Source organism: Biomphalaria glabrata, chromosome 16 (genome assembly GCF_947242115.1).
Source record: "Biomphalaria glabrata chromosome 16, xgBioGlab47.1, whole genome shotgun sequence".
NCBI classification, from domain to species: domain Eukaryota; kingdom Metazoa; phylum Mollusca; class Gastropoda; family Planorbidae; genus Biomphalaria; species Biomphalaria glabrata.
This window is the reverse complement of record NC_074726.1, coordinates 23,454,861-23,478,135: the sequence shown is the minus strand read 5'-3', so window position 1 is coordinate 23,478,135 and position 23,275 is coordinate 23,454,861. Positions and strand designations below refer to the sequence as shown.

General features: G+C 38.0%; 1 protein-coding gene across 6 annotated transcripts in view; it reads right to left on the bottom strand.

Moving 5' to 3' along the window:
• LOC106069995 (low-density lipoprotein receptor-related protein 1-like) overlaps positions 1–23,275 on the bottom strand; it is a 187,034-nt gene that overhangs the window by 105,907 nt on the left and 57,852 nt on the right. For all 6 annotated transcript variants that reach the window (XM_056014156.1, XM_056014161.1, XM_056014157.1 and 3 more), the window contains exons 2-3: positions 5,599–5,763; positions 3,040–3,168 (exon numbers count right to left, since the gene is read on the bottom strand). In XM_056014156.1, coding sequence (XP_055870131.1) covers positions 3,040–3,168; positions 5,599–5,763 — 294 coding nt within the window. The remainder of the gene's footprint in view (positions 1–3,039; positions 3,169–5,598; positions 5,764–23,275) is intronic.

Here is a 23,275-nt window from a genome sequence, read left to right as displayed (position 1 = left end):
CCACTTTGTGTAGCTTTATAAACCAATAAAAATGAAATTGAGAAAGAAAAGGCTTTACCCAAGCTTAAACTTTTCAAAAACATTAGAAAATTCCAATGAAAAAAGAATATCCATTAACGTGTACAAAAGGTGATAAAGTTCTTGTAGGACCACTTTACATTGACCTATCCACTTTTGAGTATTAATCCTAATATTTGAAAATCTATTTATACGAAGAGAGACTAAGGTCTTTCATTCGCTTTACTAGAATGTTCACCTGGGACCATCAATTCAGCAGAAAAGCACTAATAATTCTTGCAGCCATCATAAGTCGTTGCATTCTTTCATTCATTAGCTTAACCATGTATTTTAGCTTGACTTAATTGAATACAACCAGATCCAAAAAAATCTTATTCAAGAAACTTGGTTTTCAAAAGTAAATGTAATACAGCTATACTACTAATAATAATAAAGTAGAAGAAATAGTCTTAAAATTATTCAGCAGAAAAGCTAGAAAGACACCAAGATGTGAATGGATTTGAGAGTGATTTGTAAGAACAATATCCATGAGAATGAACAGTTCATAGAGGAAGTGACTAGATTCGAGTGAGTTGCATGAACTGCACTCTTGATCTTGGGCAAAGCTGCAAGTAAAAGTGATTGAATTAGTCAGCTGTTCAATTTGGGTAGTACAAAACCAATTGGACTTCCAATTAACTCATAAACTTTAGAGTGAAAAATGAGACAGAGATTGAGAGCAAAAGACAGAGAAGTATTACATGGAAAAAGAAATATATTTTTAAAAAGCACTACATTTTAACACATTTGTAAAAGAAAATACATCAGTATAAGTGTTGATGGACACAAAGCTTTTAATGCATAATATATATATATATATGGTTTACTTGTTACTTGAATAGCTGGTAATAATGCTAACAATATTGAAAGGGAATATATAAGTATATTGTACATTGAAAGCTAAAAAAACACACCAAACAAATGGAATCAACTAGCACCAAAAATATACCTTAGATTTAGGCACAGTCTGATCAAATAATGTAAACTACTTCAGGAAGAGAGAAACTACCATCAAAGCAACTACTGCTTTGAAACAATGCTCATTATATACTTGTATGAAAGTCAATATTTTATTGTTTGTTTGTTTTTTCTAAAGTGCGTATCAGTAGATGTACCATGTCTGTGACCAAACAGCTAAACCACACATCAAACAACATCTTTAAATCTAAAAAAAAAATCTGTAGATGTCTTACGAGATGAATAAACTATCCATTAAAACTGGAACTCACAGGATCTCATGCTTTAACATTCTTTTATACATTTTTTTATATAAGTTTTGGATGTTCCTTCAGAAAAGAAGATTAATATATCTAGGTCCAAACCTCCTGCAGAATGGCAGGGGATAGAAGGAAGCAGGGTTTAAACTCACATGCAGCCCACACCACATGACCAGGGTGGTCATGCATGTTGCAGGATTTTCTCTTCCTGAAGAATGTATACATTTTGTCTAATCACAAACTGGTTTTAAAAAATGCAAACCAAAACAAAACTATAACAAAGAAAACAATCACAGTATAATGGATTATAAACGCATTGCCCTTCACCATAAAAGAAGCTGCAACTAAGCCATCAATATAAATAGGACTTTTTCACATCCAACTACAAACTGACTGCTGAAAGCCAAAGTGCATCTAAAGCCTGTAGGTGTGTGCAACCATCAACACTAGAATACCAAAACAATTGAACACTTAAAATCCTCACTGCTATGGCCTAGTTGTGCAGCACAGATAATATAATCATTTAACATAAGTATTTTACCATAGGCTGGGCATCAAACAAATTGATATTTTAAAAGTTACAATAAACATGTAAATAATGTTAGGTAATTCGTAAAAATGAAAAATTCTAAGTCTGTTGGATTCAATACCAGAACTTGAAGGAAAAAAAAATTAATCCAGATATGTAACCATGATACTGATATGTACCCATATTCACAATACTAATATGAAAATACTGATATGTAAACATATTAATAACATGAATCCAAAATAGTGCTCCCATTAGTTTTGACTTGTAACATAAACTATTTCCATCTTGGAAAATAACACTCTTGGCCTTAATGGTTGGTGAGCATTCAACATTTTCACTGACGAAAAATGTATAATTGTATAGGCCTTCAAAAAACTGAATTTCACCATTTACACAACCAAATATACTTGTAACTGTGTGATCCCACTTCAATGCTGATTACAAAATAAAAACCAAAGAATATTGAAACCAATGGTGTTTGTCAGATTGTTTCTATGGATATTCTATAATGTAGAATGTAATAGTAAAATCTCATTAAGTTAATGATGAAAAAAAAAACTGCTTTGCTATGATCCTCTTTGCATGTCTAATGTTTCTTGTATTAAGGATCATTGCATTTGAAACAAATTATTAGTCTGAAAAAAAGATTATTAAGCTGAAAAAAAAAAATCATTAAAAAAAATATTTAAAAAAAAATAAGATTATAACAAAATAATCAGTTCTATGACAGGTAGAGCTGTCTATGAGTGACTGTATTAAAAGTTCTTTTCATGTTTAGCAGGTTAAATGATTAAAACGAAGACTGTTAGAAAGAGATTGAATGCACAAAGTCATTGAAAAGTACATTCGTTTAATTGTGTTTTTGGTTTCGTTTCTTGTTTACAGCATGCCACAACACAATGACAAGATAAAAATTAGTAATGAATCATAAGAACAAAATTCTGTTTCATGACAAGAGATGCTTTTTTTTGTGTTCTGTTAGTAAAACATAAATACTCAGCTAAGAGGCAAACCTCTAATCATGGTCACTGTGACCCACATTTCAACCATTTCTAACTATATATTTTACAATTATTTTGTTGAAAGTCAAGAATGAGAATGAAACTTTATTGTATTAATGCAAATAAGAACTTCTGAGTAGAACGAAAATTTACTTTGACATTTTACTTAAGCTATAGCTAGACATGTTTGGTTTTGTTTTAAGCATGCTTTATGTGGCTAAAAGGACCTTACATTCATCAGAGGCCTCGTCCTCGCCAAACTCACAGTCCATTTCACCGTCACATCTGTAACTGATTGAGATACAGCGAGGCCTGGAGCTGCTGGAGCACTCAAACTCATTCCTTGCACAGGGGGTGATAGCTGTCAAGAGATATCAGACGATACAAGAGAGTTTGAAATTAGCATACATTGAATTTAGTGGAGCTAGGGGTTTACAACTACCTGGGGAGATATATAGACTGGGAGGCGGGAAAGGGGGGGGGGGGGGACCAATCAATAAAATAATGTCAAATTTTAAAAGGATGACTCTTAAATTGCAGTACTTTATCATACAATAAAACTTTAAATGAGCCCAGTTAAGTCTGAAAGTAATAATATTACTTTGGAACTATTGCAATTGCACTGCTAAGGTGAAAAAGTATTCAGAAATGCTAGAGGACAACATATCCCTTCGAACTGTGTTTCTCAACTTATTGCGTGGAAATAAAAATGCATGAATTTTACATCTTGACCATGCATAAAATGAATAACAGTTCATAAAATTATTTTCAATCTTGGCTTATATTTGAATATTTCTATAAATACTTTAAAAAATGAACTCTTTTAGAAAGCATCAGATTCTTAGTAATCTAGGCTTATAGATTTAACAATTAAATAGATAATATTAAGCCCCATTTTTCACCTAGGTTGCTCTAGCTGTCACAATGTTGGTTAAGAACTACCTGTAAAAAAATGTCAAATCCTTCATCAAAATTCCTGTGGGAAGGATTTTTTAAAAATACAATAGGAAAGAATCAAAGCATTCTGTTGTGATAAGGTAAATGAGATAGTTGTGTGCTAGCTGATACCCTCTAAATAATGTATTTGTGAGAGGAAAATAGGATTGAATTATTTGAATTCCACTATAAATCGTTAATCAATAAAACATTGTGAAGGTTAATGTTTCTTTTGAAGCATAGTCTCCTAGGGAGGCACCATGGCTAAGGGGTAAGTGCTTGGCTTCTGAACTGGTGGTCCTGCATTCGAATCCTGGTGAAGACTGGGATTTTATAATTTTGGGATCTTTGAGAGCCTCTGAGTCCACCCAGCTCTAATGGGTACCTGACATTAGTTGGGGAAAAGGTTAAGGCACCATGGCTAAGGGATAAGTGCTTGGCTTCTGAACTGGTGGTCCTGCATTCAAATCCTGGTGAAGACTGGGATTTTATAATTTTGGGATCTTTGAGAGCCTCTGAGTCCACCCAGCTCTAATGGGTACCTGACATTAGTTGGGGAAAAGGTTAAGGCACCATGGCTAAGGGATAAGTGCTTGGCTTCTGAACTGGTGGTCCTGCATTCAAATCCTGGTGAAGACTGGGATTTTATAATTTTGGGATCTTTGAGAGCCTCTGAGTCCACCCAGCTCTAATGGGTACCTGACATTAGTTGGGGAAAAGGTTAAGGCACCATGGCTAAGGGATAAGTGCTTGGCTTCTGAACTGGTGGTCCTGCATTCGAATCCTGGTGAAGACTGGGATTTTATAATTTTGGGATCTTTGAGAGCCTCTGAGTCCACCCAGCTCTAATGGGTACCTGACATTAGTTGGGGAAAAGGTTAAGGCACCATGGCTAAGGGATAAGTGCTTGGCTTCTGAACTGGTGGTCCTGCATTCGAATCCTGGTGAAGACTGGGATTTTATAATTTTGGGATCTTTGAGAGCCTCTGAGTCCACCCAGCTCTAATGGGTACCTGACATTAGTTGGGGAAAAGGTTAAGGCACCATGGCTAAGGGATAAGTGCTTGGCTTCTGAACTGGTGGTCCTGCATTCAAATCCTGGTGAAGACTGGGATTTTATAATTTTGGGATCTTTGAGAGCCTCTGAGTCCACCCAGCTCTAATGGGTACCTGACATTAGTTGGGGAAAAGGTTAAGGCACCATGGCTAAGGGATAAGTGCTTGGCTTCTGAACTGGTGGTCCTGCATTCAAATCCTGGTGAAGACTGGGATTTTATAATTTTGGGATCTTTGAGAGCCTCTGAGTCCACCCAGCTCTAATGGGTACCTGACATTAGTTGGGGAAAAGGTTAAGGCACCATGGCTAAGGGATAAGTGCTTGGCTTCTGAACTGGTGGTCCTGCATTCGAATCCTGGTGAAGACTGGGATTTTATAATTTTGGGATCTTTGAGAGCCTCTGAGTCCACCCAGCTCTAATGGGTACCTGACATTAGTTGGGGAAAAGGTTAAGGCAGTTGGTCGTTGTGATGGCCACACGACACCCTCATTAACTATAGACCACAGAAACAGATGACCTTTACATCATCTGCCCAAAAGATCACAAGGTCTGAAAGTCGAAGAAAAAAAAATTATAGTCTCCTAGAAAAGTTTATGGTCCATAAAAGCAGATGTTACTTCTCCTAAGGTCAGCAAATAAAATGGGTTTTCACTACTATCTTCTTCAGCTTATCCTATAAGCCCATACAAAATCTTGGGTTGTAGACCCGAGAAAAAAGAGGGGGGAAGGTGGTGTCAGAGAGGGGGAATACATTTCTTTATCTCCTGTAAATATGTATCGCCTAGTCATTTGCTTACTGCAATTCTCCTCGTCATCTCCATGGAAACAGTCAATGCCACCGTCACACAAAAGCTTTTTTTTTATGCAGGAAGGGTAACTCTTGTTGTCGATGTGGTCCTCTAAGCTACTGCGGCACCTGTAAATGTCTGGCTCCTGGCAGCCTACACCAGGATCCTGCTTGTCTGGAAACAGAGCAACAAATAATGCAATGAGAATGTTGCAAAGTGTAAAGCATATAGCTAAAATTGCTTTGTTTTTTTCCATAGTTTTATATATATATTCTATCTATTTCTCTATGGCAGTTGACTTTGGTTTTTGGACACTTTTGTTAAATTGATTATTAAAGTTACGTAGCTACATATATCCACATGTTTATGCATTGATTAGAAAAAAATAATTTTAAAGATAAATTATTTCATTTAATTTATATATGGCGGTAATGTTCAGGCCCAGCATTTTACAGAATGCCAGCATTTCGCACTTAGCTGGTAACAAATCTATTTCCTTTAGATCATTTAATTTACATATGGTGGCAAGGAATCTATTTCTATTAGAATATTGTAAGACTATATTAACCATGGATTGCTAAATGAGCTTTTTTTCTATGCTGTCTCTTGACAGTCACTACACTAAAATGTTTTGTTCTTTGTATTTTGACTGATGAGTAAGATATATCAGATAGTTGGGTGTGTTTGTGCTAAAACTGTATGAGTCTTGAAATAAAATCTATTGAAAATGTCTTTAGATCTGATGACAACAGTTAGATGACCCTTTAACCCCTCACCCCTACCCATTCAAAAAAAAAAAAAAGACTACGACAGCTTTTACCACCTTAACAGATAACAAAACAAAATTATTTTTTTTTACTAAAATGTATAGTAAATACGGAAGAGAGGTCTAGAAAAAAAAAAAACTGGGAAAGGGGGGGGGGGGAGGCTCAATGACCCAAGTCCCTGGTTAGCTGTGCTCCACCATCAAATATCCATTATTCGTTCTCCCCAGTAAAAAAAAAAAAAAAAAAAGGGGGGGGGGGGCAACCGTTACTAGAAGACGTCAATAAACTTTGAGCTGTTAATGATTATTTCCCTTTTTACGACCAGCGCGAGTTTGTTTTCTTTTCCTTCTCTTGTCTTGGACAAGCACAGCTCTATCGAACTCTTATGGGCAGTTGTGGTCACTTTGGAAAGGAGGCTTTTCCAACACTATAGGACACATTTAACCCTAATGGAATGGTGTTAAATTATGCGAAGATAAATTAAATTTAAATAACTAAAGCATCACGCTAATAAATTCAAATAGACTATTATTATTTTTACTTTTTTTTTTCAAATTCTTTGTAGTTGTTTTTTGTTTGTTTTTTTTTTGTGTGCATTGTTAGAGTTTTGAAAACAATGAGGACAATTTACCAGCACTGAGAACTCTTAGTCTTTAAATGTTTGTTTATGTGCTAATACTATTGTAATGACTATATATTCAGACGCGTAAAAGCTGGGACTAACCGGGTATTCCCTTTGAGACACGAAGGTACACTGAAAACGTAGAACGGAAATAGCTGAGAGACAGGCTAACAGAAAAGAAAACCTCTTGTAGTAGTTCTCTGGGAAACAATTGTTCTAGGTCTAACGACAGTGGACTGTGCACTTTCTTGTTTCAATAAATCAGTGTATTATTTAACAAGTAATTTTATTCTTTTTTTTTTCTGGTGAGAGCGTTGTCTGATAATAAAAGTAATTACAACTCGCGACTATCAACCATAAACATCTCAAAACACAGCAGACTCTTTTTTCAACAGAAGTGACAACCTCCCAAGACCATCAAAGGGAAATGTTTCAACCTTCTAGCCCATAAAATTGAATCAAGAAAAAGAAAGTATCTAAGTAGTAGGACAGTGCGCCTCACTTTGATCACATTTTGCTATGATACGGTGAAAAGCTTCGTCTCGAGCTACACATCATTTTAAAAGACTTGAACTCGAAAATAAATTCTATCAAGTCCAATATAATCTAATCGAGTAAGAGAGATGCCGTTTGTACAACTCTGCGATAGAGGATGGACTAAACTCGTGAATTTTGTATAACACCCCTTTCTAATCCAATCACCCAGTCTGCAGAACATTGCATCTGTTTGAAATGAAAGAATACACTCTAGCTTCTTCATTATAGATGTAAACACACTGTAAACAGTTTTTCTTTGTTTATTACGAGTACTGACTTTTATATTAGGATACTTATAAAAATCAATATAGAATTGAGTAAATCCAACATTCGTTTTCAATAGACTATTCAATGACAACAGTTGTCTTTGAGGTTCTACTACTTTTGGAACCACTTTATAAAAACTGGTCAGCTCTATTTATAGACTGGACAAAACCAGAAGCAACAGAAATGCACAGTAGCATTAATGTAGGTGTAAGTTCAAGGCCTTGATTAGTTGAAGGATATTGGGGTGGGGTGGGCACTAAAACTCGATATATTCCAAATGTATAAGGTAAAATTTGGTACTTTAACTTCAGTTCTGATCATTTATAGAGCGCAACTGCTCAGTGTGCTATGGTTCATGCTCTTTTGCCGACCAGTGGGGGGGAGGGGGGTATACGGGAGAAGGTATTTCGCGCTGCCTTTAGGCGTTCAGCAAACACAGCTCTGCTCGAGTCGGTGTTCGAGCTCCAGCCCCTCTATTAGGTAGCCAAGCCTTTCGGCCACACATCCGACATATGTTTTTCTTAGTTCTGAAATGGACATAATGATAACAGAGTCGAAAACTATGTCTGCTTAGTCTGGCTGTAATACACTGAATGACCACACAACACACATGTCGTGAACACATTCTTACAGACGAGTTACAAGCACATGTAAACATAAGAACGACAACCGATACAGAATATAATTTTCATAACATGGAGATCTCCGCAGGTTTATCAGTTAATGAGCACAGCAGAAATCTTGTGGAATGTTCTATCCTATAGTTAGACAGCTTCTCAACAAAATGTTGGATCAATGCCTTAAAGAACATCTAATTTATAAAGGATGAGAGTAGGAAAAGGCAAACCAATCTCTAATATTTGAGCATATAACTTTAAACGTTAACGTGTTGCTGTTATAAAATAAATAATAAAAAGTTCTAAAAATATATATATATATAAAATAAAAATAATATATATTAATGGTGTCCAGGTATAAAATAATGTATAGGAAATAGGATTACCCGCAGCTTTCTCGGCAAAGATCTATCATGAAAGGGAAAGGCGTGTTAGACAACCTCGTTAAAAGGGGCTAAACTCTTGACACGTTTGGATGTTGGGCAGTTGGTGTGGAAATGATAACTGCAGGGCACGTCCCAGTGACGCAAGGAATAAAATGTGAGTGAGGAAGTATGGAATCTTCATTCATTTGGTTGAAGCTAGAAGTTTATATTTCCTTACATCCAAGTGTAACTATGAAACCGCGATAACCTGCTGACTACAGTCAGAAAACGCAAATTTAAACTGTATGGCCATTTTACGGTGTTCTCTCAGGGCACGCAATGGCTTTCCCGTAGGGAAAAGAAGAAGAGGCAGATAGAGAAAGCGATGGAAAGACATCACAAAAGGATAGGCCAGTCATTGAAAGAGATTCTAGTCATGGCAGACATAGAGGAATGGAGACAAACGATTAACAGACCATGTGTTGTGCCCGAAGAGTCCAATGGGCTACGTCAAGATGAACGTCAACCATGACACACGCTGGACTGACATGGACATAGGTCTGGAACAAACTTTTCTTTACGAATGAACCTTATCTAACTCCCCCCCACACACACACACCCACACAACAATAAAATGACGTATACCAAACTCTACCACCTGATGAAGAAAGTGAAGGAAACAAATAACGGAACTGACAACACTATTCCCCCAAAGTGAAACAAGTAAACGGAGGATTAGGAAGGCGACCAACAAAAGACAATAGCGACGGGAAGCAAATTCCGCAATGGTAGAAATACAGCTACGAGAACAAATCCTGGATGTGCCATTGAAGGAAAATGGCAGAAGATCCCGGTGTATTCTCGGCCTTCGGCCGTGTCTAGCCCACGCGTTGGGGGCCAAATGCATCGGTCAACAGCAATGCTTTATATAGGCATTGTCTAGGGTCTCTCCCAAACAGAACTGTGTGTTCACACAGGTTTGTTTGTTTTTTTACTGTTTGGCGTCCAAGCAGGTTTTTTTTTTCAAACTTAGGGCTCGAAGAGCCTTCGGCTCAGCCCTTAGACATCAACAAGGATGTGCCATGGAATGAGTGTGCTTAGGAAAGAGGAACAAGGGCACAAGTCGAAACTAATGCATTCATAATATTTCGTCTTGGACAAAAGCATTAACTAATACAAACGTACGAGAGCATGGAAACGCACTTCCGCGGTAACATGGGTAGCAAGGGAGACCAACATCCTAGTGATTTTACGGGCTCTTGTACGAGTGGCCCTGCTCACACGCGCGTAGACTAATGTACTTTAGAATCTGCTAATAGTTGGGTTGATCGATAAAGAGGTGCAGATCCAGTTGGCTACGTCTGCTTTCACAACGTTTTAGAGATGGATGTGAAGACTGGGGAAATAGGCAGAACTAAGTGCCATTACTTAGTTGTAATGTTTTATTAGTGGGCAAATAAGTATATTTTGTTTACAAACACGTGAAATCAATACAAAAAACAAAAAATCAGTATGCGTAAAAAGAGGCTCATTTTTTTTTTATTCTATAATATGACAGTACAGTGGTGTCCCCCCAAAAAAAGCCACGGGCCATATACGGCCCAGGACTAGTTGACAGCTGCCCCCCCCCCCCTCGTGACTTCTGCCCACTGTGCATAATAAAAGTGTAAAACATGTGATCCACTGAATTCGATTTCTTACAAAGCTTATAATAACTCATTCCGTCTGTTCGTCTATGTGTCAGCCTCTGGTTGAATTGTTTGTACACACTCCTACTTACCATTCTCAAATCAAGTTGAAATTTTGAACAATTATTATTTAAAAAACAACATGATGTATCTATTTTTAAAAAATCAATTATTCGTAATAAATTAATTTTGTGTAACATAGAAAAAGGGAGATAAATCTTACAGTATGGGAGTGATTGTGTGGTGATTTCCCTTACATAATCTATGTGTTTTTTTTTTGTTTTTTTTTTTTCATGTATGTAATCCATGACAGTGTTGGCAATGTATATGCCCCAAATGTCGAAAAAGGTTGAGCACCGCAGACACTTCTACAAAATAACTTGCCAAATTACAGAACAAACTTTCTTTTACAGACAATTCCTTGTCGCTGGAAATTTATGTACCATCTTAGGTGTTTAATTTTCTTTTCTTTTTTTTAAATTAAGTTTATCCATTTAAACTAAATGGGGAGACCGTTAAACCAGAAAACCATTTAGAAAAGCGTCATACAATTTACAATCAAAGGGAGAGAAAAAAAGCAAGTTCTAAGCTACGGCGAATTGCCTTTCAAGAAACAAAAACACGCCTAAAGGCCCTCATGAGACCGTCGTAAATCACAGCGTCACAATGTTTCCTTGTGTTTAAAAAAACAGCAACAATGTCTTGTGCAGCTCGTGTACGGGAGAAAGGCCTTTTTAAACTTCTATAAATCGCTGTCACGGGGCTCGATAAGGAAATCAGGTTTCCACTAAATCGCTGAGGTTTGGTCATTTAGGAAATCAACTTTCAAGTGATGTATTTCAATCCACTATTCCGTTGTTCCACGACGCTGGCCAGCTCGCAGGTTGTGGAGCTAAGGATTTTTTGGGAAACTTTCTGGACATTAATTCATAGATTGGGAAGTTCCCGATCGCTGTTGGCCTTATTGAGGACATCATTATTTCTGTGGGAACTTTAAAGACTAATGTTCTACAATAGTTAGCACATGTAAAGGAGAAAGAGCGCAAGAGTCTGGACAATGTGGAAGCCTTATGGTAGAATCCGAACACGTCGTTACGCTAGGTATCTACACAAGGCTTGGGGAAAGCGTTCGAAGTTCAGTTGAGGTGTCAATTTAAACGCATTCAGTCATTTAAAAACTTCACTTTTATGCATTAAATCATTATTCTTAATGATGTTATAGTATATATAGTATACATTGATATCAGACTTCAAGAATAGTCTCTACAAACCTGTATCGAATTTACCGGAGGCTAATCGTTATAGAAAACATCAACACTGACCTGCGACGTGGGCCATTTAAGCCAATAGCTCGTTGCTACGTCACAGGTCTGACGTCACGACCTTGACGTGGCAATGAGCTAATGGTCTAAACTGCCTACAGGTCGTCGCAGGTCAGTGTTGAGGCCTTCTATAATGATTGGTCCCGATTTAACATAGAAACAAAAAGTCGCAAATGGTGTTGTCATAGGAACAAAAAGTCTTAAATTGTGTTATCGTCATTGATTGCGATACTGGTAAAGCTGATTCAGTCAGCATTGTTCATATAGTGCCAGCTCAGTTTCTAAATCAAGTTCCATAACATTTTTTCTTTGCGGACTTTTTCCTGATCGTCCTCTTACCCCAGTATACTGACATTTTACGAGATGGCAAAACCATTGTATTTGTTGGCCCATAGTTTTTTATGTGATTTCATCTGCTGCCCTTATTAAGCGAAACTATGGCGAAACGAATAATGTCGATAAGGTTTAAAGGAACTGAATTACAGACAATATTTCAAAAGTCCACAGCCACAAATCGAGACAGTGTACCATAACATTGTCGTGCGCATCTGGAGTTGCTTCTTATGGGATGTTTTTCTTTTGTGCACCATAATGGTTTGGGTTTTAGTTTCTAAGGACGCGCTATATTGGTGTCTTTGCTCTGCTTGTTTTTGCCTTAAGATGTAATTCTCTGTTGTGGTTTTCTTCCCCAGAATTGCGTAAGTTAGTTTATTTTGCGTTATTCTTCACTAGGTAGTTTCGAAATCGTTTCTATTATTATCGTGTGGATGGCGGTCTCAAGGAATGTGTATTTTTCTTGATTCAGGGACGCAGGTTTGGGACTCGGTGTAGTCAAGCCTGATTGTATGGTTTGGCCCTTAAATCCATGGCATTAGTTTGTGGGCTTCGCTCCGTGATTGAGTTATGGCACTGAGCTTAAGGTGTGCTATATCTATTGTCAATATTTTGATTATGCGAACCTGCTTTGTGAAATATTATTTAGACTTCATCTTCCATATCATAACACCTGATTTATTCATTAAATTGTTAAACTTACGCTCTTGTTGTTAACTAATGCAAGTTAACTGATAGTTATCATTTACATTGTTCGTGTTGAACAACTGTTGTTTAGTTCAATGACATTTAGTCGATGTTTAGTAAGCCATAGTGTTACATATTATTGCTCTTTGGTTTACACTGATCAGGAGGGGGAGGCCGGGCAAATACATTCTACCTTAGATGAGCCCGAAACCCCCCCCCCCCCCCCCCCGCGCTGAAAACATTACTGAAACATAGATCTTTACTAACTATCAGAATGATTTACTCAACAAAATTATAATATGCTTATTGCAAGGTGCATAAAGTTACGTCACTTTAATTTGTTTTGGCACTTTCGGAGGACAAAAAAAAAAAGCTTCTCTTCCCAACACAACTCTGATGCTTCTTTTCCTGAATTCTGTCATCGCCATCTTCAATGCTATCTTCCCAACCTTTTAAGTGGCGTGACAAATTCTGATTCTGATGTGTCACCTAACACTAATCAAGAACAGACCTCTCACTAAGCTTTTTGCTGCATGAAACCGTAACATGCAATGGTCAAGCTAAGGACGTTTTCACTACAGCTGGTAAGGGAACCGAGTATGCGCAAACAATTTTTTTTTAATTCAAGCGCTTCAAAAATAAACTTTCTTCCAGTTTTCGTCTACCCCACCCAGCAGAGTGGAGCCACCATTTTTTTTCATGGTAATAAATTGCATATTGGAACTCAAAATCTTTTAGATCTTAAATAATATTTACATCAATATTTATTTTAAATGATACAAAAAAGAAAATAGAAAGTCATTTGTAACAAGATTGCATGACATCCAAATGCTCATTATTCCTCTTCAGAAACACTTACAAACACCACAGTATAACTCTTATGTATGTGTTACATTTGTTTCCTAGACCAACTCAGGATGTGGCAGGAAGGTGCAGGTTACTAATGCATGGTACAAAGAAAGTACAACGATAAAGTCACGGGAAATGTCAAACATATTGCCAGCAAACCAGAACAATAGAGTGTGCTCTAAGAATAGGCGTTTGCATACAATTAACATTTAAAATGGGAGATAACCAACCTTGGGAAATAGCATTATTACGCCAAACCTAGACAGTGAATAGATAAAAGGTTCTCATCGTGTGGTTACACCGACCACATTGGTCCAACACCATACACCTATATATATTTTCAATAACCAAATTACAAATAGTTAGCCCGACAAACGTATACGTGATCCGCAAGTGTGAGAAAGATATAACGCAATAAAGTGTACGATGAAGTGTGTGTCCATGAGCTCACTGAAGGACGGATTTCATAGTTGAGAGACAGGGGAGTAAAAAAAAATGGAGCTATTGATGGCGTGATAAGGACTCGTCAGCACTGGATTTCTACAGTTAATAATCACCAAAACCACTAGTCTACTGTTTCAGATGCGATATTAAAAAAAAAAAAAAAAAGATATTAATACTTATCGGTTAACGTGTTTCAAAGCAGGGACTTGCCATATTGGCTTTGACGCAATTCCGATGTCGTGATGCTAGAAAATAGGTTTATCAGAGTTTCGCTTAATAGACATTGTTAAACGATACGAGCATAATACAATAATTACTCATTTGTATTTACAGATAAATACTGTTAAGTTACATTATCAATTCTCTGATCGGGGAAATTAATCCTTAATTAAGAGATATGGCTAAATATATGGGGGGTTTTGTACACTTAGACCATTGTACACATTATTTCTCCCCCACCCATTCTCGGATACGGATTTATTTTTTGTACCTAACAAAACACGAATCAATCTAAAAAAAAAATTAACTCAACAGTCAATGAATTATTGATTAATTATTTTGTTTGATATCGAAAAATGGAAATAAATTATACATTGTTGAGATATATAGTTGTAAATGTGGGGTCCTTCCTCCTAGATAAGCTTTTTTGTGTTAGTATTTTTTTTTATTCTTTCTTTCGTTTTATTTTTTGACATACGTTCCGCCACTTATTGTAATAGACGCGAGGCCACTGTGTTTTCACTCCAAACAGGATGACAAAATGATATAATCTCTTGTCAATCACTCTCTTGACTAATGCGCGAGCTACGGTACTAAAAAAAAAATCAGATTAATATCCACCGACACACGAGCCGCGCCAACGCGGAGGATTTATCGAGGCAATTACATTGTTATATCAATAGCGCCTCTCCCCCCCCCCCCTTACCCTAAAGGCAGCTACTAAAGTAACCAGCATAAAACATGAGATTAACATCAAGAATCGGCCAGCTAGCAGTAGAAACATTTCAGTAGAATTGAGTGTTCAATGAAATGTTGATACTTAACAAGCAAAATAATATTTCAAAATAAAAGCATGTATAAAGTGCATCAATAAGTTTGGATCAGTCCTGTAATGAAATGTGTAATAACCTTCAGATGAGAATCTATTCTATAAAGTGGACTAATTCAGCTTAAACCACTAATTCAGTCAAGCAATATTTCTTTCCCTTGTTTGAGATACCAAACAATGAATTAACTAATTGTTGTTCTATTATTATTATTAATTCATGTGTTGTCGGGTGAAACTAAAAAGAAATAAGTGTGCGAAGTTTCAGCTCGATCCGAGAATGGGTGTGGAAGAAATAACGTGTACACACTTTTTACCAGACAGACCGACAGAGTGAGTTGATGCTTTGTAAAAAATGTAAGTAAATGATTTATATAGTTTTGAAATAAACAGATCTAAGACCAAATAATAAATACCAAGGAAGCTATACAGTTTACTTAATATTATTCAGTCAAGTGTCATTCATAATAGTTAGTTAATATTAACCTTGGGCCACAGAAACAGATGACCTTTACATCATCTGCCCCATAGATCGCAAGGTCTGAAAGGGAGAACCTTTACGTTTTGTTTTGTTTTTACTTATAGATGGCATTCGTTTTATATGTTTTAACGTTCAATCTTTCGAATCCCACAAATGATTGAGAAAATCTTAAAGCCAAGTTTTTCACTTTAGTGTCTCTAATTTCCCTATTTGCCTCTCACTAACTCACTCAGCCACTCGCTGTTCTCTTGCAATCACTGGTAGATTAAATGTTAGTATTATATCAAAGATTTCCAATCCTCCCATCCAAACAGCCAACACTAAATCAGAAACATTCAGTTATGTTTACATCTACCCTCTCAACGTGATTTCATTCTATTGTTTCGTCTTTCTATCAAGTATTTTGAGCAGGGGGGGGGGGGGGCATAGGACCAAACTTCAAGACGTATGTTTCAGGCAATTATCGTCTTCTTCAAAAGTGGGACTAAAGACTAACTGGTATTTACCTCTTATTCGTCTGTCCTACCAGCAGTCGTTCAGCCCAGACCCAAAGGGTCAATCACAAGTCGACAGACTATCTGCCGCTCAACATTTCGGACCAGTCGATCTGCCCACTCCCCTCTGCCCAATTTCCTACCCTCCAACACACACAAACACACACACACAGACTTTCTAAAGCTCAGACATCAATCCCAGGCCGAGTGCCAGACGGTTGAAACGATCGGACCTTCAAGAGAGAGCGGCCTTCTTTACAACTCGAGGACTCGATAACGCTGTAGCGGGTGTAATGGGCGTCTGTGCTAATATAACATCCGGTTAGTGGTATGGTTTGAGAAAAAAGTTCAAAAAAAAGGAGAGGGGGGTGGGGGGGAATTATGATGTAATGAAAAAAAAAAGCGCTACCCCTCTCCCCCCCCCCTTTTTTTTTAAAGTAATTCATAGGACATCAGTCTACAGCCCGATGTTGTTTTTATGGCTACACCGTAGTTCTTCGGCAAACGTGTCGACAAAAATGAAAATAAACCTGAATGTACAGATGTACATATATGCACATTGCTTAACACCTAGATCTCGCACTCTAAAATGTGTTTGATACAGACCTTAAAAACTTTTTATGAATAGTAAAAGACAGTACCATTTATATAATATAAAAAAAAAAAAAAAAAAAAAAAACACGTTTATGTTCAGGGGGTAGGCAAAAAGAAACAAATGCTTAGGAAAAAAAATAAGGGGGGGGGAATGGGATCACGTGTTTTCGATATTTTTTTATTCTTCTTCTGAATGTTGTAGTTAATGAAATGGGTCAGAAATTATCATTATGCTCCTGTGTAGTCACAGCTGGATTTGTTCACCGCTCATTAGTTGTTGTTTTCCTCGAAAAGAAAAAAAAATGAAGAATTCACAATTCATCCGATACATTCCTTGATAGAATAAACAATCATAACCCAAAACTTTTGTTTATCACAAAACATGTATCAATGTTTCTTTTACAAGGAGCGCACTTGCATACACACACATATACACACTCACACACAAAGCGTTATATATATATTAGAAAGAGAGGGAAAAAAAACAATTAGTAAGATACATATAAAATTCAAAGAAAAGTTTGTGTTTAGAAAAATTAATCAGAAAAGATATTTTGTGGTGTGAGTCAAAGCATGGAATTGGGTTTAACCAAGCGTGAGTAGAGCTGTGATTGTAACGGCACCTTCTATTAATACAACTCACGCCAACAGTGATTCTCAACATCTAGCTCCACCGAGACACTCTGTGCACATCGTCAGTCACAGGGCGACTATGGCTCACCACGTGGGTGAAGTGGTTCTCAGCATCTAGCCCCACCGAGACACTCTGTGCACATCGTCAGTCACAAGGCGACTATGGCTCACCACGTGGGTGAAGTGGTTCTCAGCATCTAGCCCCACCGAGACACTCTGTGCACATCGTCAGTCACAGGGCGACTATGGCTCACCACGTGGGTGAAGTGGTTCTCAGCATCTAGCCCCACCGAGACACTCTGTGCACATCGTCAGTCACAGGGCGACTATGGCTCACCACGTGGGTGAAGTGGTTCTCAGCATCTAGCCCCACCGAGACACTCTGTGCACATCGTCAGTCACAGGGCGACTATGGCTCACCACGTGGGTGAAGTGGTTCTCAGCATCTAGCCCCACCGAGACACTCTGTGCACATCGTCAGTCACAGGGCGACTATGGCTCACCACGTGGGTGAAGTGGTTCTCAGCATCTAGCCCCACCGAGACACTCTGTGCACATCGTCAGTCACAGGGCGACTATGGCTCACCACGTGGGTGAAGTGGTTCTCAGCATCTAGCCCCACCGAGACACTCTGTGCACATCGTCAGTCACAGGGCGACTATGGCTCACCACGTGGGTGAAGTGGTTCTCAGCATCTAGCCCCACCGAGACACTCTGTGCACATCGTCAGTCACAGGGCGACTATGGCTCACCACGTGGGTGAAGTGGTTCTCAGCATCTAGCCCCACCGAGACACTCTGTGCACATCGTCAGTCACAGGGCGACTATGGCTCACCACGTGGGTGAAGTGGTTCTCAGCATCTAGCCCCACCGAGACACTCTGTGCACATCGTCAGTCACAGGGCGACTATGGCTCACCACGTGGGTGAAGTGGTTCTCAGCATCTAGCCCCACCGAGACACTCTGTGCACATCGTCAGTCACAGGGCGACTATGGCTCACCACGTGGATGAAGTGGTTCTCAACATCTAGATTCTAGCCCCACCGAGACAAGTTGTGCACATCTTCAGTCGAGGAACGACTATGGCTCACCTCGTGGAGGACGAGACGAGTGTCTGGACATTGGCTATCGGAAGGTTATGCTACACTCGGATAAGTCCTGCGTCGCTGCTGACCCAAAACTACTAACTGTTGCCATTCCATTGAACAGCTACGTTTAAACAGAAATAGGGGAGGGGGGTGCTATGTTTGTGAACAATACAGGCTTCAAGATTAAGCCGCAAATACATTCAAAAATTACATGTTGTACTTCCGTAAGTCGGGGGTGATGCATTCATATGTTCTTTATAAGGGCTGGGTCTTAACCCCTTCCCGGCCCTTTAAAAAAAAAAACAGTTCACCTTTTCCATGATCATTTTTTTTTCTGTTCCTGTTGTGGTCATCTTTCATTTCTCAAACACAACTACGGGATTTAGAGATTACATTTTTGTTGAATTTAAAAACAAATATTGACCCCCAAAGTCATACATTAAGTGGCATTAGTTCTTTTCTAGATACCGGTAGTTACAATTTGCCCTGATAAGGATCAAAATGAATCTATTAAGGACCAAATATAACTTACAGAAATTAAAAATGGTTGAAATCTGAACTCCTAGTTTAGAGTATTTAACATTCCGTGAGACAACAAAGTTTTAAGATAAGAGAATAGCAAATTTATTTTGTTGATGTATATGACTTCTAAATGTTTAAATTATTATGCTCAAAACCGCTAGGCAGACATGTGACTAAAACCAAGTCATGCACTAAATCCGTGAGGATGAGGAATGAGGGGTGGGGAATGAGGGGTGGGAAAGCAATATTAGTGTCGGATGAGAATTTTGTGCCTGCGCAGCCAGGTGTAAAAGAAATTGCCAGGAGACGTGACCTACTCTCCGACAGACTTGCTGCGACTGAGATAATGAGCTCATCTTTCCCGCAACCGAATGGTGAGTAGAATTTTTTTTCTCTCATAGGATGTCCATTTTCACTTCTAGCTAACACCAGCTCCAGTATAGACGTCTAGCACATTGAACCTTTGCCCAGAGACCTTTTTTTTTTCTTCTCTTACAAATGTCCTATTTCAATGATAGCTCTGACAAAACGTTTTCATTTTATCAAATATACATTGCAGTTTAAACAAGGAAGAACAATTCAATAATTGTCTTTCCTTTTACCACGGGAGTTGAGACTTGGCAGAAGTCAGGTACTAAATATGCAGACTTCGGCGCTGGAAACATATACTAAATAAGTTAGTAAATAAATAGACAACAAATTAAACAAACCTTTTAATTATTTTTTGTTATTAAAATTTCAATGAAGCTATTTTATCTTAATATAAACAGGAATAGAGATTCCATGGCTTACATCTTCTCTTTTGGCTATAGATTCGGGAGTTTTAATTTTTGTAAGGTCCGCATAATGTGGGAGGGCAACTAAACGCTGATCTAAGGAAGATTCATGCCATGATTAGTTCAATGAGATTTGGTGCTGACAGAGGCGGCCTTAGCTCTCATGATTGAAATATAAAAACCTTCTTTTCAACTATTCTCCTTTACCGATAGGGCCCGCTTACAAGTTTGTGTGAATTCTTTGTATCCTATTGACTCTGCTGATACCAGAATACATAAGTTTGTATTGGAAACTTCCAAACTAGACATACATAATAATAAGGCTTGTCTTCGAGTCCGAAGAGTAATGAGGAATGCAGTATTTCCCGTCACGAGGCAGCCCTAGATGTGACCTACATATTTTGCCAAATAGACAAGATCAAAGTGGTGTTGAGGGGGCTTTATTAATATATATATATATATATATATATATATATTATTTCTGTTGAAAAGGTTGTGACTCTGCTAACTTGAAAGGATGTTAATTGTAACCCGCGAGTTCTTAATATAAACAACACTAACAACGGGACAAATACAATAAGCCAATCCGGCCTTATAAGAACACAATACTTTATTTAAAAATAAGGGTTCATATTGTCAGCTAAAGAAAATACACGCCATTTCCTACGCGTTACAACAAGATGTCTCTCTGGTCCGTTAGTTTGCCTCTAATCTATTTCCGTTCGAAGTTTTTTAATGTACCGTCGCGTCACTGATGAAATACCCGATTATCCTCAACTTCTACGCGTCTTATTATTGAGTCATTACAATGTCTATGACGTCAACTGCTCAATGCCAGTCAAGACTCGGTGGGTCTCCTTTAACACTGCGTGTGTTATAGGCAGGGCTTTTTTTTGTGACGGTACGTACCTGTACGGCGTGCCGACATCTGTTTGAATGTGGGGAAAAAAATATTACTTTTCTTGTATTTTAACGTATATAATTAATTTATTAGTAGTTAAAAGTTAGGCAATCAATCACTGAGTACCGGCCCCTACTTTAAAAAAAAAAAAGCCCTGGTTAAAGGCAAAGGGAAAAGGGGTGATGGGAGAGTCACTAAAAGTTCGAATGACAGATACAGATATAAAGAACCTTGTTAACGGTCAACACGTTACTTTAAAATGCAAATTATTTACTGCAGAACTGCAGAGGAAAATGGCTGCTAGTATCCAAACGATATGCATTTGTGGCGATAGTTTGAAACACCACAGGGCCTAGCAGCAAGACCTTGCATGATGGAAAATAGACCATATCTTTATAATGACTGAAGACAGAACTTTAGACATAAAAAGGAAATTTAAAAAGGGAAATGGAATTTTAAAATTGACTCTAATATCGTATCCGTCACGTGATACAAAGAACACGGCTTTATGTAATCATTAAGTCTGGTGTGTCTCCGAAGACTATGCCTAGATCAATAGTGAAGTCAGGGAGACAGTTAAAGACAGCGCTGAATTAATACACAACTCTAGACATCAGAGTCGGACAGGAAACGCCATTCACCAACAGTGTCGTATCGATCCCAGAGAAAAAAAAGATATAAAGGAAGACTAACTAATTGTATGCTTCATAGTAAAACAAACCCACTACGAAAGAGTTCAAATCAATAATAGACAGAACTGACAATGTACCGAAAATAGAAATTCACAGAAAGGGGGAGACAAGGAAATAATCACAACAGATAATATCTTTCAATACTAAAATGTTTCGTTTCTTTATATAGTCTGATATCGGTTGGTCTCGCTTGTCAAGTCTGGAAAGACAAGTGTTGATGGGGGTTAGTGTTGGGTTACAGCTCCAGACAGCTCAACTTTACCTCGTACACATTAACATCAGCATTATTATTAGTAGTATTAATAAACACATTGTATATTATGTGACTAAAGTACGTAACCCTCTTTTGTGTTCCCTGCGAACAAAGATAGTGCCTTACAATCTCTCTGGTGGCTCGAGAAAAAAAATTAAATTACTGTACCGGTTTTATAAAAGGCATGTTATGATTCGTTGTAATGCCTCGCGACTAGGACACACAATGATTAAATAGGTAAAGAGCATCAGATCTGTCATAGCACATTAATAGGCGAGAAAAAGCCATAGGGCAATCGGTCCTCCCTGAGCACCTCAGATCATCCTTGCCCTACAAGGGCGCTAACAAGATCATTCCCAAATTTTATTGGCGAGCCCATAAAACGGGGCAGAACGTCCCCGAGACACAAGGCTCGCATGTCGCAAGTCCACTGCTGTACTAAAGTTTTACGACGTCGTTAACGGACAGCCATGTCTCCGTCCCCGTGCTGTATAATTCAGCATGCAAGCGAATGGTTTAAACGATGGCATAATTAAAAATACCGTTTGGGTAAAAACAAGGGAAGCAAGTTGTTGAGGAATGAAGGAATGGAAAGAGAATTAAAAGTTTCAAAAGGAAAGTATTACAGAACGTATCTAGACGAATTGTAAGCTTAACTTATACATCTGAAACAATGATCCTTTCTTCTTTATAAAGCCTTTCTACGCGTCGCGATAGAATTATATAACCGTATACTTTATCCTTGATCCCTGTTCCATTACAGACACAAGGATGCGAAGGGTACACTCTATGATTGAGAACTTCAGAAGCAAGTAAGATATGCAATAATCGTTAACCTACAGGCCAACAGGGTTAGCCTTAGGTAATTGGAGGCCCCAGGGGAAGCGAATTTTGAGGCCCCAAATGAAATAGAAAAATAACACATCAAGACAGAAAAATACGCAATAAATTAAAAACCTTCCTGCATCTATATCTCAATATAAAAAAATAGGTTAATTTCAAGTAGCGCAATTTCCGTGGTGTTCCATTAGCGTTTCGTAAAGTTCTTAACAATATTCGTACAGATGTCATAAAGCGTTCATTCAGCTCAATCCAAAAAGAAGAAACAATTGTCTTCTAGCATATGTAGTCTAATAAGTAGATCTAAAAAAAAAAGTAATAGCCTTTAAATGACCCCCAACCAAACCGAAGCACTAGGCGGCTGCCTAGTTGGCCTATGCCTACGGCTGGCACTGTGGCTAACAGTGGTGCAACTCAGATTCATGCGTAACAGTAATGGTAATGTCTTCAACTCCGAAGATAAAGGATGAGTGCAGTGTTTCATATGGCTATGCAAAATCAATTTTCATAATTATTAATTAATTAATTAATTCCTGCTGTTAGATCTATGTTAATAGAAAATGTAGAGGTTTTACTTTTTCCCTGATTCCGACAAAACTCACCTCAAAGACACAAAAGTTTAAAGAATCGCCAACGACACGATTTTTATTTGCTCATTTTACTAGACATTGTGGTAAAAGAAAAATGCGCGTATGAAAGACTTGTACGGTCTCGGTACTAACGAGGTCTGTGGTTCAGAACTATAGCTGAAAAAGGAACAATGTTTATGTCATGAAACAAACATGATTCCCAACCCAGACTGAACAAACCAAAACAAGAATATATTTTGTCAGGCCAAGGTCAGCATGTCACAAGCGTAGCCAACGTCA